Raw genomic sequence first — 17730 nt, 5'->3', positions numbered from 1 at the left:
GTTCGACTAGGGAATAATCGGCTAGACTCGCCCGGTTCGACTCGAGAATCGTCGACTACCGAGTCGGTTCCACGAAAAAATTGGGAATCGCCCGTGTTCAGAGAGAAACGGGCGATTCCCTACAGGCTCAACTCGGGAATCATCGGCTACCGAGCCGGTTCCACGAAAAAATCGGGAATCGCCCGTGTTCAAAGAGAACCAGGCGATTCCCAATAGTGAATCGCGAGTCTCAACGAATATTTTTGGGTTTACATGTGCCCGCCTCACAAGAGCAACACGTGGCACCTTAAAATCCTCCACACCGCAATTCACCTCACTCGTATGGCCCCCTCGCTTTTCTACACACGCAGCTAATTGACTAATACACAACACTTTATAGAGAATAAAGGGTCGCTCATCCTTCGATGTGGGATAATTCCCACAAAAAATCATTCAAGCAAGATGATTGAATATGTATTATATTATAGAAGCTAATGAATCACATCAGGTGATGTGGTGGTGTTGGTTGACAACCTTGAATTTTCAGTTGGCGTCATGAGTTCGAACCCCGCGCATCATCGTTGTATAATACAACATTTTTTTAAGATAAAGATAAAAAATAGAGATAAAGATAAAAAATAAAAAGCTTTTCAAGATAATGAATAAAAAGCTTTTCTTGTTGTAAAAAAAGCTTAAAAAATTAAAAATAAAAAGCTTTTCAAGATAAAGATAAAAATATAATACAACATTTTTTTATTTTTCTTGTAAAAAAAATACAAGGTAATATAATAAGTATTTATTTCAAAAAAATAAAACAAAAGGCATAAAAAATAAAATTGACAACAAAAATAAACAAAGGTAGAAAATACCGTTGTAAAAAAATAGAAAAAAAAAAAAAAAAAGGTTTTTCAAGATAAAGATAAAAATATAATACAACATTTTTTTATTTTTCTTGTAAAAAAAATATAAGGTAATATAACAAGTATTTCTTGCAAAAAAATAAAACAAAAGGCATAAAAAAATAAAATGTACTTTGGCAGTATCATTTTTTATTTTTTTTGTAAAAAAAATTAAAAGTAATACAACAAGCAAAAAAAAATGTAGTACAACGTCTTCTTCTTTTGTAAGAAAAAAAAAAAAGATAATCAACAAGTATCATATTTTTCTTGTAAAAAAAAATAAAAGATAACACAATAAGTATTTCTTGTCAAAAAAAAAAAAGGCATTTCTTAATACAACCTACGAATAAATGGTGTAATTATATTTTTTATTTTTATAACATGGTGATCTTTAATATAAATTTAGTAATATTATTTTGAAGATAGGATTCATACAATGAGGCCATTTGAAATATCTCTTTCTGCTAACAATCTTTTTTACTAATTTATTTTAAAAACCTAAAAAATTAAAAAAAATTAATACGCATTCTTATTATTTCTATATTGATAACCAAATCTTTTATTTTATTTATTACTTTTTTTATTATAAAACATGTAGTGTACTATTTTTCTTACAGTTGTCAATAATACATTTTAAATTAGATGATATTATAAAATATTTTGGACTTGTTATTATTTATATAATAAAATAATTATAAAATATTGTTGGTATATAATATTATAGTTAGTTAGATTGTAATAATTTGGGTTTTTTTAGCGGATTAGGGTTTTCCGCCAATTTGAGATTTTAGTAGCCAAATTTTCATCGATTTAGTCAACTCTTTATTGTAGTCCATATATGATTATATAATTAATCCATGATAATTCTATAATATCTTTTGTGTGATGTAAATTTAATGGTCAACATAAGTTCATACAGGGAAAGAACATCTCAATTTTCATAAATTGATGAAAACAATGAAAGTTAATAATGTAGTACCCCCATTTCTTATTGGATTCCTAAAAAACAACATTTATAATGAATTTTAATACTTTTTTTGAATTTTTTTAAGGCTTAATCCGAGCTATTCGGCTCGATTCTCGTCGATTTACAGATCCGCCGATCCGGATTGGTTTTTGGGATGCCCGATCCGAGTCACCTATCCGTTTTTTAAACCACTGGTTGTAGCCATGTTTGAGTATAGTCAGGTGCTCACTAATTTGGTTGATTCGTTTTTAGAACAAGTCAATGAATTGTCACGCGAATTCAATCAATGGCACTAGTGTGACCAAGATGAAGAACGACGTCGTCTGTCATTTTATTTTTAGATCGTCTATTACGAATTGTATGCGTTATTGTAATCCATGTAGGATGATATACTTAATCCATGATAATTCTATGTTTATCCTTTTTTGTGATGTAAATTAAATGGTAAATAGTAGTTCATTCAGGGAAAGAACATATCAATATTCGCATATTCATGCAAATAAATGAAAATTCTTAATGGAGTATCTCTATTTCTTATTGAATTCCTAAAAAAACAACATTTATAAGAAATTTTAAATGTTTTTTCGGATTTTTTTTAAGGCTTAATCCGGCCGATTCGGCCGATTCCCAATCTTGATCGCCGATTCACCGATTCAGATGGATTTTTGAGGTTCCCAATCTGGGTCACCAATCCGCTTTTTAAACCACTGTGTTACACTATGTAGGTTGTGTGCCTAACCATGCCTATAAAGTGGTCTTGCAAGATCACCACAACCCTACAGTTGAAGTGAAGAGGGACGGCTCTCTTTGTTTTGGTCTCTCTTCCTCTTCTATTCGTGGGAAAAAGTGGGAACCCCGTTAAAGATCACAGGCAAGGGGCAGGGGGGACAGGGACTGGCAATCTCACGCGGTTTGTTGGAGAGGTCCACACCTTTTATTTTTTTAATTAAATGTCATTTCGGTAATTAATGAGAATGAAATTCTAGACATTACGTTGTGGCATCTACGCCCTTTAGCTCACCACTTTTTCTCTTTTTTTTTTGGATAAAAGTTATGGATTATAACGAGTAGACCTAAATTGGGTGGAGTTAAAAATGGGTGGCATTAGCGCATGACCTAGTTGATTTTGGCCAGTGTATTGTATATCACTATTTTTTTCTTTGATATGTATTTAGTGTGACCATTTTTGTTTTGATACAAGAAGGTCATAGTTATTAATGACCATTAGAAGTGAAATCGAGTGGCTGAGAATGTAACATTTGATTAAACACAAAGTCTAAAATAAAATTTTTCGAATTCTACGATACATTTCAATCTATTGGATTTTACATCTAATGACTAAAAATAATTGTGTCCTCTTTTTTTTTATTTTCCCACCCAATGTTCCTTATATTGAAGATGTACTTGGATTATTTTCACTGAACGAGATAGAAATGACTATTTTCATGTAAAGAGGCAGGAAAGGGTCTCACTCAAAGTTAGGTGGAGTGGACCAAACTTCCTCTTTTCATGCTTCAAATTAAGAATAACAGAATTACCACGTGCATCAGTCTAGTAAGACAGATGTGCTTTGCACATATGATTAAGCATTAAAGCATCTCCAATTCAATATTTTCATTTGTAAATGCATAATATGATATTATTTATCTTTGTTACAAGGAGATCACTATTGTTACTAGCTATTAGATGTTAAATTGGAAAGCATGGAAAGCTACAAATTTCAAGAAATTTTTTTTTAAAATTTTGAGTTTATTCAATGACACACTCACAATCACTCGATTTGAAATCTGATGGACAAGGGACTATTTGTATTAAAAGTAAATGGTCTACACTTTTCCTTTTCAAGAGTGTACTCTTCAAATATTTTTTTGTACCAACTAAAAAAAAATGGTGGCAATAGTACTTTTACGCATTCGATCTGCCACCATTATTTTCTATGTTACTGGCTTTTTCCGGATTTTGTCACCATATATTCAAAGGGTGGAACATGTCGGGCCTGGGCGGGCTAGGGCTGGCCCACGCCCAGCCAGGGACCTTAGAGGGCTAGACCAAGCCTATTCCTGCCCTGGTTGGGCCAAAGTGGCCCTAGGTAAGTCCTACTCTTGGGCTAGGTGCCCTGGATTAGGCCCTGAGACTAGATTTCATGCTTGGGCCTATCCTTGGGGCCAAATTTAGTGGCCAAGGCCTGGGTAGTTCTGAATAGGCCGATTAAGCTGGTGTTGTTGGGCTAGGTTTCCCTCTATGTGGATGCTGGCTCAAAGTTCATCTTTTTTTGGGTGAAGCCCATATGAATTAAATCGCATATGGAGTAAGGGCATTTTAATCATTTTACTCATTATATTTTAAATGAGTATTTTTCCTCATTTGGTCTCAAGATGTGAGATTTAAGAAAGAAGGAAAGGAGAAAATTCTAGATTTTTGGAGGTACTATGCAGTCATCATCAAGAGCTCCATCAGATGGCCATTCATGGTTCGATTGAGCTGAAATTTTGATAGCAAGTTCAAAACACATGGTTCTTCATTCTGAACGGTGTGATTGACATTTGGAGTCCTTTATAACTCAGTTCTGCAGAGCCGTCTTTGCTGCCTCTGTTTTGGTGACGTCTTTTCAATTTTCTCTTTTTTGGAGTTCATCTTGTTTATGATATTTGCCAAGAATATATTGTTCTTGATGATTAGCATTGTTGTATGCCTCTAGTTTTAATTACAGAAGACTCTTGTGTATTCTTATTATTTGGTGATAGTGGAAGCTTTGAATGAACTACAATCCCTTGGTTTTTACTCCTCACTTTGGGGAGGATTTCCACATAAAAAATTGGTGGTATCTATATGTGTGTTTGTGGTGCATGTGGTTACTGATTTAAGAGCTTAATAATTGTCTTTAATGTATTTGATATATTGGTCTCTACTTGATTACTTCTTATTAGGTTCACTCAAGAAGAGAAGAATTGTTTTGTTCCGTTATTCTTGTTGATCGGGTATTACCAAGTTTGTCTTCCCAATAGGTGTGCCCCTAGCCCATTACCAGCCCCACGTAGATTATTTTCATTTATTTTTTTGAGCTTAGAGTTCTTTAGAAGTGATGTCCATCAGTGTGGATGATCGATATTTAATCTTATAGCGTCCCTTAATTAGCTGCAGTTACCTTTCTTTAAGAGTAATAGATATATAAAATTCTTTTACCAGTTCTAGATGGCATAAATGTTTATCAGGGGTGTCATAGAGTTGAAGGGAGAGTGTTGATGCTTTCTAGAGGTTTCTAATTTTTTTAATATAACTTATGAGAGGGCTATTCTGGTCCAACCTCAATTGGAATAAATTTGTTTGGAGGGTTGCCACTAGCCGCGCCCGGTTTGGCTCGAGAAAAGCTGGAACTATTTCCAGTCTGGCCTGGACTAGCCGAAAATATTTCCTAGGCTTGGCCCAGGCCCAGCCGAGCCCATAAATCTTTTATGAAGCTTTGGCCTGCCTTTGTTTTAAAAAAATATCTCTTTATCTCCCATCAATATTTTTTTAATGGGCCTTTTTTTCATTCGAATTCATAATCAAATCCTGGTCCGCCATTCTGTTCTATCAAGAGTGATATCCTCAGTGAGGCTATAAGTCTCCATATCATTTCTCACTACTTTCAACCATGTCTTTTTTTAATATTTCACTTGTACTAACTCGTTCCTTCTAACAAGTGTTGTATTGGGTCTGCACCACACATGGTCAGCCCCATCTTAGTCTAATTTCTCTCATCTCTTCATCTATTGGTGGCATACTTAAATTCTCCGGAATGTATTCATTTTGAATTTTATCTCTTCTTGTTTTTCCACTAATCTATCTCAACAACCTCATATCAGCTATACTCATTATGTGGGTTTATTGTTTCTCGACCACCCAATACTATACCCTATAGAGTAAAGTTGCTCTCACAGCTGTCCTATGAAATTGCCCTCCGGTTTCGGCGATTACATAAAACTCCAGTTATACCTGTCCACTTCACTTATACTTCCAAATAGTGTAATCACATTCTTAGCTCAGAGACAACAAAGGACATGTTATTTTCCTCCAATATAATCGATTATGCGTATTTAAAACTAGGAAAAGTATACAATAAGACTGTTTATATGTGGTATAGAAAAGTCACAATTAGCCCGAAGTGCAAGATGTGTTTGAGATGTGAATGGCTGAGATTGTATTATTGATCATGTTCAAAGGCTTCCTATATTTGAAGTGGATGGATGTTATAGTAGAAATTAAAATATCTAAAAAATGTTATTTTTGGATTTTAAAACACCACCACAAAAGTTATTAAGAGTTTTGACTTTCTCCAAGATCCAGTGTAAGTTGCTACAATTGATGTAAGCAAACGGCTACTAAATTCTTTTTCTTTCTATTATTTAAATATGTTTCTTAGAAAATACAATTATGATAAAGTACTTTATTCTGATTTTTAAGATTTAGGCACAGTCAATTGTATATTCCTAACCACTCAATTTTACATCTAATGGTTAGGGTGTGATTTTGACTTCCGATAATCACATCGGGCAATTGCCTACTAAAGTCTTTTATGTATTGTTATTTTAATATATTTCCTTGAATCTATAGCTACTTAAAAACATTTTATTTTAATTTACTACATTTTGAGCAAAGTGAATAACACAATCCTAGCTACCGGATCTCACATCTAACAATTATGGGTAGTAAATGGTAGTAATTTCATTAAAAATGATCCATTTGGGTATTTATGATAGGAAAAAGTTTATATAAAGGCGAGACCTTAAACAATCAAATTAAGGCAGCACCTCAAAAATTCATTAGAAGAGGTTGTTTCAATGCTAAAAAATCTTCAAATTGATCATCTCAACCTCAAGATGAAGAGACATGAGAAAAAAAAAGATTTCAAGTCTTAGAAATAGTGCATGCATTTTTTTACCGTCAATTTTTAAGATTTTCAAGCGTTTATAGATCTGCTCCATTAACACTTTTTTTGAAGCTTTAAATTTTATAATTAGATATGAAAATAAATTTTTAGGCCATCACAAATATTGATAGTATTGAAAAAAGATCTTTCGACACTATTTGAAGGTGTGCTTTACTTTGATAGTTTAGGGCCTCGGCCTTATACAATCCACACCCTTTAAAATAAGGTTGGGTAGTTTTAAAACATTTTCCCAAAAGCTGGATATTATTCAAGGAAAATTGTCTCATACCGGCTGGAAACGCATGACTACCTATGCGGTCCAAAAATGGTGAAGCATCCATCTTAAAGATGGATTCAAGTAGAAGTTCCATCTAAAAACAAAAGAAACTAACTATCCAAATATTTTCTTACTAGATTTATTATTTTTAGTTGTTTCAATTTATTTTTCTTTTATAGTCATGATCTCATCCATCTCGAAAATAGATTTATCAATAGGCCAGTAATTCTAGGTATGTGGGCTTGGCCGCATAAAAACCCGGTCCATTATTCAAAGACAAATGTAGTCAGTCTGGTCCTTGTCTCTCTAACGTTATCCAATGTAATCCCCTATGGATAACCCCCACTCCAACATTCAAAACTACCATGTTACACAGAGCCCTCTTTTGGGCCGCAATTTGTTTCTCTCTCTGTAAATGGGTTATTCGAAGGCCCACATATGTCAATGTCTAAGCCGGATTGCAACTATCCGGCCAGATTCTCCGGTCACAATATACGGAAACAGGCTAAAAACCGGCAACGAATTTGTTACCAGTGTCATCAGCCTCGCTAAAGAGTTGTCCGATTCGGGATTGGAACGGGGGGACGTCGTCGCCATCGCCGCCTTAAACAGGTTACCCATTTTACCTCTCTCTCTCTATCTCTATCTCTGTGAGTGCACACATTAAGGCCTCGTTTGGATGCTACAGTAGCAACAGTCGAGTCTTGCCTCTACCTGCCATTGAGGACAGTCATGCAACTAGCTACCTGAAAACAGCCGGCCGCAAGATTACCTTTATTTTTTGAAATTAAGTATAAAATAATGTATTTTCTTATTTTTTTCTACTAATGGCAAAACCCAGCTATCGGTTGTGTTTTGCCGAGAAGCGGAGTTCAATTTCTAAAATTGCTGCCGCAAATAGTGGAATGCCACCTTTTGCGGCACAACTTTAAGGTGTCGTATCCTTCTACCGTTTTTTTAATTATTATTATTGTTCTTATCATTATCTTCATCATCATTATCAAGAAAAATGAGAAAAAAAGGTGGGTTAGCATGTTTTGTTGTTTGGGTTTTTAAGAGTTTTTGGTTTTTTTTTTTTGTTTTTTTCTCACATTTACTTTTATGTTATATATATTTGGGGTTGCAGTGATTACTACTTGGAGTGGTTGCTAGCCGTTGCCTATGTGGGAGCCATTGCAGCTCCTCTTAACTATCGATGGGTAAGAAATATGCGTCTACGATTGAATTGAGGGTTTTTTAGCATCAAAACAATGTCGGCTAGTAAATTTTTTAGGTGAGTTTTAACTTGATTGTTCAGGCCTTCACTCTTATATAAACTTTTTCTTAGTTAAAAAGGCTTTTTGCATACTTAGATCTAAATGATCAAGCCTGTTCAAACAAGCCAACCCAACTATCAAATGGCGCATTGGCAAATCTAGTTTGACCCAGTTTTGACTTAATAGAAAATAAAAGACAATTTTTTTTGTAAAAAAGCCAGATTCCACCGATAATTGGACCAACTTCACTCCTCATTGGTTTGCATATGGAACCATTACTTCTTCCTTCAAAAAAAAAAGTAAAAAAAAGGAAGAAGTGAAAGCACTACTCCCACGGGATCACTCAATACGCTTACTTCCCCAAGGAAAATAAAGTTATAAATATTTTCTTTATATGAAATTTGGGCTATGTTTTAGGATCTAAATCGTCATAAGTATTTTATAAAGGGAAAGGTTTCTATACTTTCCCTACAACATAGAAGGTTTATGCTTCTCTTACCATCTAGCCCTCTAATTTTGATCAAGAGAACCACTCACCATTTGATCTTAGATCCGACATCTCAAAGTATTTTATTTTTAGTTTTTTTATCAAATTGTATGAATATGAAATTTGGTACGTGCCGTATCTTCATTAGGACGCACTTATAAAAAATATTAAAAATAATTTTTCGATAAAATATAATGACCAAAATACTCCTTGAATCTTTCAATGGTATTTTGGTCATTTTATTTTATTGAAAATATATATTTTTTTTATGCTTTTCGCTAGTGCAAGTTTAATAGAGGATTGGATGTCCAAATTTTGGTGTCAAAATAGTTTATTTAAAAAAAATTAAAATTAAAATAGTGTAGAGACATGACATTGTGATTGGGGCAATCTTAATCCTCCATTTCAGAATGGACAGTTGGATAAGGGGAAATATATAAGTTTTATGCCGCAGGGAAAACAAAAAAAAGCTTGCCCTTTTTTAAAACTTAATAAAAATAAAATAAAAAATAAAAAAAGAAAAAGAAAGGGAGAAAAGATTCGAGTTCTTAAAATAACACTATGACCTAAACTACAAAACTGATGATCCTATTCAATCGTAGGGCGCAATTTATTCATGCAAATAGATAAATAGTGCTCAACGTTTTATAGGTCGGTGATTTGATTGAGAAAGTTACATTTCCAATATTTGGAGCAACCCAAAAATACTCCTAACTCCTTTTACCCAAGGGGTAGATATACACTAAGCTCCTGCAAGTGCATATAATCTTTTTGTGTAAGTAATATGCACCATGTAAATGTAGAGTTTGGAAGAGGTGAGATCGGCCATCGAGCTTGTTCAGCCAGCAATGTTGGTAGTGGACAATTATTGTGGTCCATGGGCAGCCAAGTTTCAAAAAACCATCAAATTTCATGCCAATCTGGCCACCAACAACAATTGTAAGTGCCTTACCATATCACAATGTGCTCAAGTAGGAAAGGTAGACCTTTAAGAGTCAAGAAAGTGGTTTATTTGTAGCAATGAGACCATATATCTTTGGTATTTGGTGGTTACAATTATGTATAACTATCCTATTTGAAATCTGATAGTTTGGGTATATCATAAAGTTCAAAAAAATTTCTTTTGAACTTTGAGTTTGGTCAATGGAATAAATACAGTTACCCAACTTCACATACATTGGTCAAGATTAATTGTGACCACCTTGTATGTACCACATGTAAATGGTCCCCTTGTATACTTTTTCTTATTAAAAAAAGGGAAAATTTTAGATATTTTTTCTAACTTAGAGAAAACTAGCCAATATTGTTAGAAGGTGAATAGATCCCTTAATATCCAAATATTTTTCCTTTTTTCTTTTCCTTTTTTGTTTGAATGGACTTTTTGGGTATCTCCCAATATATAATCTATCTCGGGAATGATAGTCGTCCCTTCTTGGACTCATAGCCAATTGGTCTTTCATTAAATAGTTGAAAATTAATCTTTAACAATACCAAATATTAGCTGAAAACAAAAATAAGTGTTAGTCTATAACATTGTTATTGGCTTACTCTTAATTTTGTAAGCACATCGATATTATATGTGTGCAAATATATTTAACAGTTCCCTTATTTGTTTTGGCAAGGAAAAGCATGCTGAAGTTAATAAAATATGTCATGTACAATGCTATGTCATGACATACAAATGCATATGGAATGGGGTTCACCTAGGTCTTTGTTTTTTCTCTCTTAGGTTGGCTGTTGGATTATGCAAATTTTGTCAACTCCGGCCAACTCACCTCTTCGGGCCTATCCGAGAGTATTGGCCAGCCTATTATGAGTCAGATCAGATGATTCTGATCCAAGTGCACAATTTTTCAAACCCTGCCTCGAGGGTCCAACATTGTCCAACCTAATTAATTAGGAAATGGACCTTCCCACTCAAAAAAAAAAAAAAAAAAAAAGGAAAAAGCAAAAGCAAGCTTCTGGATGATGAATGATGAAGATGCATCACAAAATGTTTGCTTCCTAAAGGCAATCAAGAAAGAAAAGGCTCAAACTTATAAAGAAAACAATAACAATATAAGTTTGCAAAAGAAATCAAATGAAGGAATAATATAAGCTATAGCAATTGGAATGGTATAAAATAAGACCATTTAATAGGTACAACGGTTGATCTAAATCTGACAATTTTTTTTAAAAAAATCATGGACTTTGAGCCCGAGCTATTTAAGAGTAATTGTGACCTTTTTATACCACAAATATAACATAAATAATTTTATTATGAACTTTTACACAACAATCTCGTTCTCAGACATCTTTGAAACCTTTGGTTGCTTTACTGGAAACCTGAATATTTACCTTTGTTATTTTCAGACGCCATTAGAACACCACCACCAAAACCAATTGAGCTCGACTTTATCCAAGCGCCAGAGTCAATTGTCCTGATCTGCTTCACATCAGGTAACTGGCAACTAAAGTTAAATATGGTTCTTAGAATGGTGTAGCTTCTAGGAACTAATCGCATTTTTATGCAAATTCTCTCTATATTTAAAATATCTTATAAAAAGTTTAGGAAACACTAACTGAACTGCCCTTGCTATATAGTTATCCAGTTTGATGGATCATGAACATTAGCCCTCTTTCATATTCTCTTTAGCCTTCATGCACTATAGTTTCATCCTTAACATGAACTATTTGTATTATTTGATCATTTGTATTCAGGAACCACAGGAAAGCCAAAAGGAGTTGCTATTGATCATACAGCATTGATTGTCCAATCTTTAGCCAAGATTGCCATTGTTGGTTATAATGAGGACGATGTAAGTCCTCCTTTTAGACCTTTTGAAACCCAAATCGACCGGATGATCCGCCATATGGGATTGGAGAATTGCTGATCTAGATTGGCGATCCAATCAATTCTCCGGATCGAGAGTAGGTCTATAAAAATGTTAAAAAAAACTTAAAAGGAAAATTAATAAAGATATAAAGTGTGGGAATCGGGTGATTTGTCCGGTACGAATCACCAAGTTCCATGACAAGATCATCAATTTTCTAACATCAGCGTCCTATGCCAATTTCCAATCGAGGTCGCCAATCGACGATTCCCGATCCAGATTGGTGAATTTTCAAGCCCTAAAACAAACAATCTATTACATGAGAATGCATAGTGAGACTCTTGCCTTTCATGCAAATGCCAAGAATCGTGCAACTTGTCGGATATAAAATCGGATGGCTAAAGGGGTTTGTGCCATTTCTCTATACAAATTTGGAGAAAATTTCTCACTAGCATTGTGCACAATCAGTAGGGTGTCATGTATCACATATGTATCTAATAGTTAGGGAAGATTCTGACCCTTAATTCCTCATAGAATATAGAGAGAGAGGGGTCATATAATGATGGTTTTTGCAGGTTTATCTTCACACTGCCCCATTGTGTCACATAGGTGGGATCTCCTCAGGTTTGGCCATGTTAATGGCACGGGCATGTCATGTCTTCATCCCTAAATTTGAAGCAAAATCGGTTCTCCAAGCCATCAACCAAAACAATGTTACCTCTTTCATCACAGTCCCCACAATGATGGCTGACTTACTCTCCTTCCTGGGGTAATCATCTTTTCTCAAGGTATGTTTGGTTCGTGAGAAATCCCTCTTTCGGAGAGAAATCTCTTTGTGGACCACCACTTTCTCATGTTTGGTTCATGGGAAAGTTGAACCGCCCATGGGAACCCACATAGCATCCAGCCAACCCAAAAATATGGGAAATCAATTTTATACTTGTGATGTAAAATCTTTTTCCCATAGGAATTAGGCTTCTGGGTGTTTAGCTGTTGACGTTAGCAATTCTACATCTCTGGTTCAATTCCTACTAATAAACTACCAAAGAAAATAGTTTTTCCATTCAAGGGCTTTACAAATGGGAACCATCTTCCTCTAACCAAGTGCACCCCTCGTGTTAAATTAGTAGATTTTCCATCTTTTCCTCGATGATTTCCAAATAACTAAAATACCCTTATTTTTCTAATAGTCTAAGTAATTGGAAAATTTTGGGGTATGGTTTTCTCCTATAGTTTATAATAAGAAGGAAAATAGCTGAATTTTCAAGGTTTCACCATATCACAACATGAATTCTCAAAAAAAAAGAAAATGCTAATGAGCTTATCTATTAATTCTAGGATTATATACTATGAGACCATTTACTTATAGTACAACGAGGTGACAATTACTCTTAACAATGGGATGTAAAATCCAACATATTAAAACATAACATTATATTCGAGAATTTTTTTATTTTGAACTTTGTGCCTATTCAATGGCATACCTAGCTATCCAATTTCACATCTAACGATCAATAATGATTGTCACTTCTTCATTCAAAAAGTGAAAGACCTTATTATGTACATTTCCATTAATTTTAGCCAAAAGATTTCATGTTTTGTGAGAGCAATTCCCTAATTCATACCCTCAAGCATTACCCATTGTAGAAGTATTGGTAGGGACCCCAACCTTTGGGGGATGTAACCTCTTCAAACCAGCAAACAACCTCAAAATGAAAAATAAAAAAAATAAAATAAAAGCAAAAAGGAGAAATGCAACCTGTACTAGCTAAGGGAAAATACATCCTAAGATGTGATGGCCGGATGTAACTATTTATGAACTCAAAATCCAATTTTATTTTTAAAATATAGGCATAGTAGGTGGATCCCAAATTTTCAAATAAAAACTTAAACTCGTAAGTAGCACTTTAACTTGAGTTAATAGTTGTACAGTATCCTCCACGAGAGCAAGACATACACCCACAAAACTTTAATTACTTTTATAGCTAAAGTGGAGATTATAGGAATAAACTATTTTTAATAACATGTATCACTAGGGCTAGTATCATAATTTAAATATCATTTAATAAATTTTTGTTCAGGAAAACTGGGGGAGAAGGAAGGTTTAAGAGTGTGAAGAAGATATTGAATGGTGCTGGCTCACTTTCTGATCCAATTGCCAGGGCTGTCATCAACATATTTCCACATGCAAAGCTTCTTTCAGCTTATGGTAAGACATAATCTTCTTTCTAACAATATTCTAATCTTTTTTTATTTTCCTCTTTTTTTTAAAGAGATGAATAGTATAGATTTTGAAAAGTGTATAAGGAGCTTTCTTCTTTCTCCAAAATATGAAGTTGAAAAATAGCATAAAATTTATGCCAATTGAAAACAAAAATAATTTGATTGTACCAAAATCAAATATAATTTCCACCACATCACTTTCTTGATCCAATGGCCTGAATTTTCATAAGGTATGACAGAAGCAAGCTCATCACTGACATTCATGCCCCTTCCACTCCGAAAAAATGATGATTCATACACGATCATCTCCCATTCGGATAATCGGCCAGGAGGCACATGCGTCGGGAAACCGGCCCCACATGTCGAACTGCAGATAAGGGAAAAGGCTGTCATTAATTCTTGTCCGATAGGTGCTATACTTACTAGAGGACCTCATGTTATGACTAAGTATTGGGGTGAAAATTCTACTGGTTTTCCCAATAAGGGTGGCTGGCTAAACACCGGAGACATGGGGTGGATTGATGAGAAGGGGAATTTGTGGTTGTTAGGCCGAGAAAAAGATCGAATAAAAACCGGAGGCGAGAATGTGTTTCCTCAAGAAGTAAGTGTCACATTCTCCACTCATATTTCTTAGTGGAAAAGTAATTCGTGAAAAACTTGAAGATATCCAAAACAGAAACAGAAGCAAAAAAAAAGAAAAATCCATGATGCATTGTAGAATACAAACCCTAATGTTACAGTAGGTTTACACCATTAAGGATGAGTAAATTGTTCTGATTCTAATAGCCATCAAAATATTCATACTCTCATAACAATATGACACGGATAAAAAGTTGTGATGCCTCTGGGAGTTGTAGTACATTCCGCTTCTTTTGAACAAATTTGAAAATGAATAAGATAAATTCCTTCACACTGTGAATGTGGACTGCCTGATCTGGGCCTACAGGTGGAGGCTATTCTTTCCCGGCATCCAGGGATCGCAGGTGTTGTTGTTGTTGGGATTCCAGATGATCGGTTCACAGAGGCAGTAATTGCATGCGTTCGTGTTAAAGAGAAATGGAGTTGGGGTGGTGACGATCCTCATGCCACTTTGCAATTGTCGAGCTCGCTCCTTCGAGACTACTGCAAGCAGCAAAATCTCAGTGGGTAATATTTAAGTGACCAAAATTCCTCTATTTCTTAGATCCATTCTTCTCCTCCTAGTATGAAAATAGGCCAAGCAGAGATGAGCTTGGCCCCCCGTCTACCTGTCGAAGCATTGCACCCAACCTTGTGGCATAGAAGAGCAAGGCTGGGGTTAGGTCATCCTCTCTATGTGGCTAGGTCAAGCCACGAACTAGTTGGCTTGGACAAGGCCGGGCAATGGGCAATGAAATGCCCGGTCCAAGCCATCATACGGGTCACATATGTCGACCTATGCTTACGCTTAGCTAGGTCGGCTCACATATATATATATATGTATATATGGAAAGGTTTCCCAACTCCTATAGGTAAAAAATGAAGGGTGATTTCGTCTACCCTCATCACCATCCAAAGTTCATTTCACAGTCACGATTGTCCAGTAGTATTTTATTTTTTATTTTTTATTTTATAAATCGGAACGATTTGAAATTTAGAATTTGTGTACATCTTAGTGAGGCTACCTAATAAAAAATATAAAAAAATAATTTATGAAAAACAAATTAATCAAAATACCCCCGAAACTTTTCGAGGGTATTTTGGTCAAGTTTTTCATGCTAACAATAGTAGACAATCGTGACTATACGATGAACTTTTGACGGTGATGAGGGTAGGTAAAATCACTATTCATTTTCGCCTATAGGTGTTTTGTAATATCTTCTTATATAGTATCACTATATCGGAAGATACTACATATCACTATATAGGAAGATACTACAAAACACCTATAGGCAAAAATGAACAATGATTTCGCCTACCTTCATCACCGTATAAAGTTCGTCATATGGTCACGATTGTCCAGTAATGTTTTATTTTTCATTTTTTTTCTACAAATTGGAATAATCTGAAATTTGGAGCGTGTATTCATAAAAAATAGGCGAATAATTTTGTTTTCGTTAATTATTTTTTTATATTTTTATTAGGTACTACTCACTAAGATGTACGCACGCTCTAATTTCATATCATTCTGATTTGTAGAAAAAAAAAATGAAAAATGAAATACTACCGGACAATCGTGACCGTACGATGAACTTTGGACGGTGATGAAGGTAGGCGAAATCATTGTTCATCTCCGCCAACGCCTATAAGCGAAAGTGAACAGTGATTTCACCTACCTTCATCACCGTCCAAATTTCATCGCGCAGTCACGATTGTCTGGTAGTGTTTTATTTTTCATTTTTTTTTTCTACAAATAAGAATGACCTGAAATTTGGAGAGTATATACATCTTACTGAGATACATCTAATAAAAATATAAAAAAATTATCAGTGGAAAAATGACCAAATACCCCGAAAAATTTTCAGGGATATTTGGGTCAATTTTTTCATGTAAAATATTTGTTTTATATTTTCAAAGATTCCCCTATTTTTTATGAATTCACGCTCCAAATTTCATATCATTCCAATTTGTAGAAATAAAATGAAACACTACTAGACAATCGTGACCACACAATGAATTTTTGACGGTGATGTGAGTAGGTGAAATCACTGTTCATTTTTTCCTATAAACATTGCATAGTATTTTCTATATGTATATATATATATGTATTATGTGTGTTTCTCGAAAAAAACCTAAGCAAAAATTGTATTGCCTTTCTGCAGGTTCAAGATACCAAAGATTTGCTTGGTATGGAATAAACCTTTTCCTTTAACTTCGACGGGTAAAGTGAGAAGAGATGAAGTCAGAGCACAAATCATGTCCATCATGCATATAAAGACCAGCAATTTATAAGTATTTCTTTTGATGTGCGCACCAAAAATCAAAAGATCAGGAAAAGTAAATAAAAAATAAAGAAAACTGGGAAATTAAAAGTACTTACCACGTACACAACTACTGCAAAGCTATTTTTTATCCTTGTTATATCTCTATAGACCACAGAGGCAAAATTAGACCAGTTAACCATGATAGAGAGAAAGAGGGGCCTAAGAGGGATAACTGATTGAGACTAGCAGAGAGAATTTCCTTACATAACGGCCAAATGATAGAGATTTGGAGAAGCCTTTGAAAAAAATGGAATTTATCACCAAATTCTCACGTTTGACTCAGCCAATTTCTGCGTCGGATCCTCGTGAAAATGTGATGGAAAATTAAAAAGAAAATTTGAAAACTAAAGGACTTAGTTCTGGGGTTCAATAGAAGCGGATCGCCCACTCACTAATTCCAAGTCAACTCGGGCAAATCAAACTAGTCACAGAGGTTTTCTAAGATATTTGTTTGAAATATAAATCAAAAGGAAGAATATCAAAGAGTGTAACTCAAGTTCCACAATTAAATGCTTTCTCGTATCAAAATGACATTAACTATCCTACGGTGAATGTACACTAACCCAATTCTCCGATAACCTAACACACAAACACACACTACCCAACGTTACATGAAGACCGACACCGACACGTTCCTGCATACATACATACACACATATATATTGGGCCTTCAACCATTACATAGTGATAGGAATATCCTCAGCAAGGGATTGACCTTGTGTAAATTCCTCAAGGTACATGCTTAAGACTCCAACATTGCACTATGAATTGATTTTGCTATGAATTGATTGTGCTGCTGTTTCTGCAGCGGCAGAAACATCAATTTTTTTTACAAATCTTGATCAAAGTGTCAAACAAAACTGATCAAATTAGATCCGTGACTGTTATAAAATCATTTGAACATATTATAGAAATATCTGGATCCTTTTTTATCAATATTTGATCAATAAATAAATGATGTTTAACCAAAATTTACTA

At 34.5% G+C, this 17730-nt stretch overlaps 1 protein-coding gene across 6 annotated transcripts; it reads left to right on the top strand.

The window, feature by feature from the left end:
* Positions 1-7312: 7312 nt before the first annotated feature.
* AAE14 (acyl-activating enzyme 14) lies at positions 7313-16786 on the top strand. 6 transcript variants are annotated; one of them, XM_020668224.2, is made up of 10 exons: positions 7313-7643; positions 8158-8230; positions 9578-9713; positions 11127-11213; positions 11475-11572; positions 12163-12356; positions 13669-13796; positions 14050-14411; positions 14757-14956; positions 16591-16786. In XM_020668224.2, exons 1-10 carry the CDS (start codon positions 7447-7449, stop codon positions 16718-16720), a joined length of 1605 nt encoding a protein of 534 aa, XP_020523883.1. In that variant the 5' UTR covers positions 7313-7446; the 3' UTR covers positions 16721-16786. The 6 variants fall into 6 exon arrangements, 5 of the variants coding, with proteins under 5 accessions (XP_020523883.1, XP_011624024.1, XP_088713560.1 ...); XM_011625722.3 differs by having other exon boundaries at positions 14041-14411; XR_016048859.1 differs by lacking the exon at positions 14050-14411.
* Positions 16787-17730: the final 944 nt, after the last annotated feature.

The sequence above is a fragment of the Amborella trichopoda genome, chromosome 2 (genome assembly GCF_054954075.1).
Source record: "Amborella trichopoda isolate Santa Cruz 75 chromosome 2, AtrichopodaSantaCruz75HAP2 v2.0, whole genome shotgun sequence".
NCBI classification, from domain to species: domain Eukaryota; kingdom Viridiplantae; phylum Streptophyta; class Magnoliopsida; order Amborellales; family Amborellaceae; genus Amborella; species Amborella trichopoda.
This window is presented reverse-complemented; position numbering and strand designations above follow the sequence as displayed.

Coding starts and splice junctions, on each gene's coding strand:
- AAE14 (XM_011625722.3), top strand. CDS start 7,447: ATGGGTTATTCGAAGGCCCACATATGTCAATGTCTAAGCCGGATTGCA. Junction 11,214..11,474: donor CCTGATCTGCTTCACATCAG/GTAACTGGCAAC, acceptor ATTTGTATTCAG/GAACCACAGGAAAGCCAAAA. Junction 12,357..13,668: donor GACTTACTCTCCTTCCTGGG/GTAATCATCTTT, acceptor ATTTTTGTTCAG/GAAAACTGGGGGAGAAGGAA.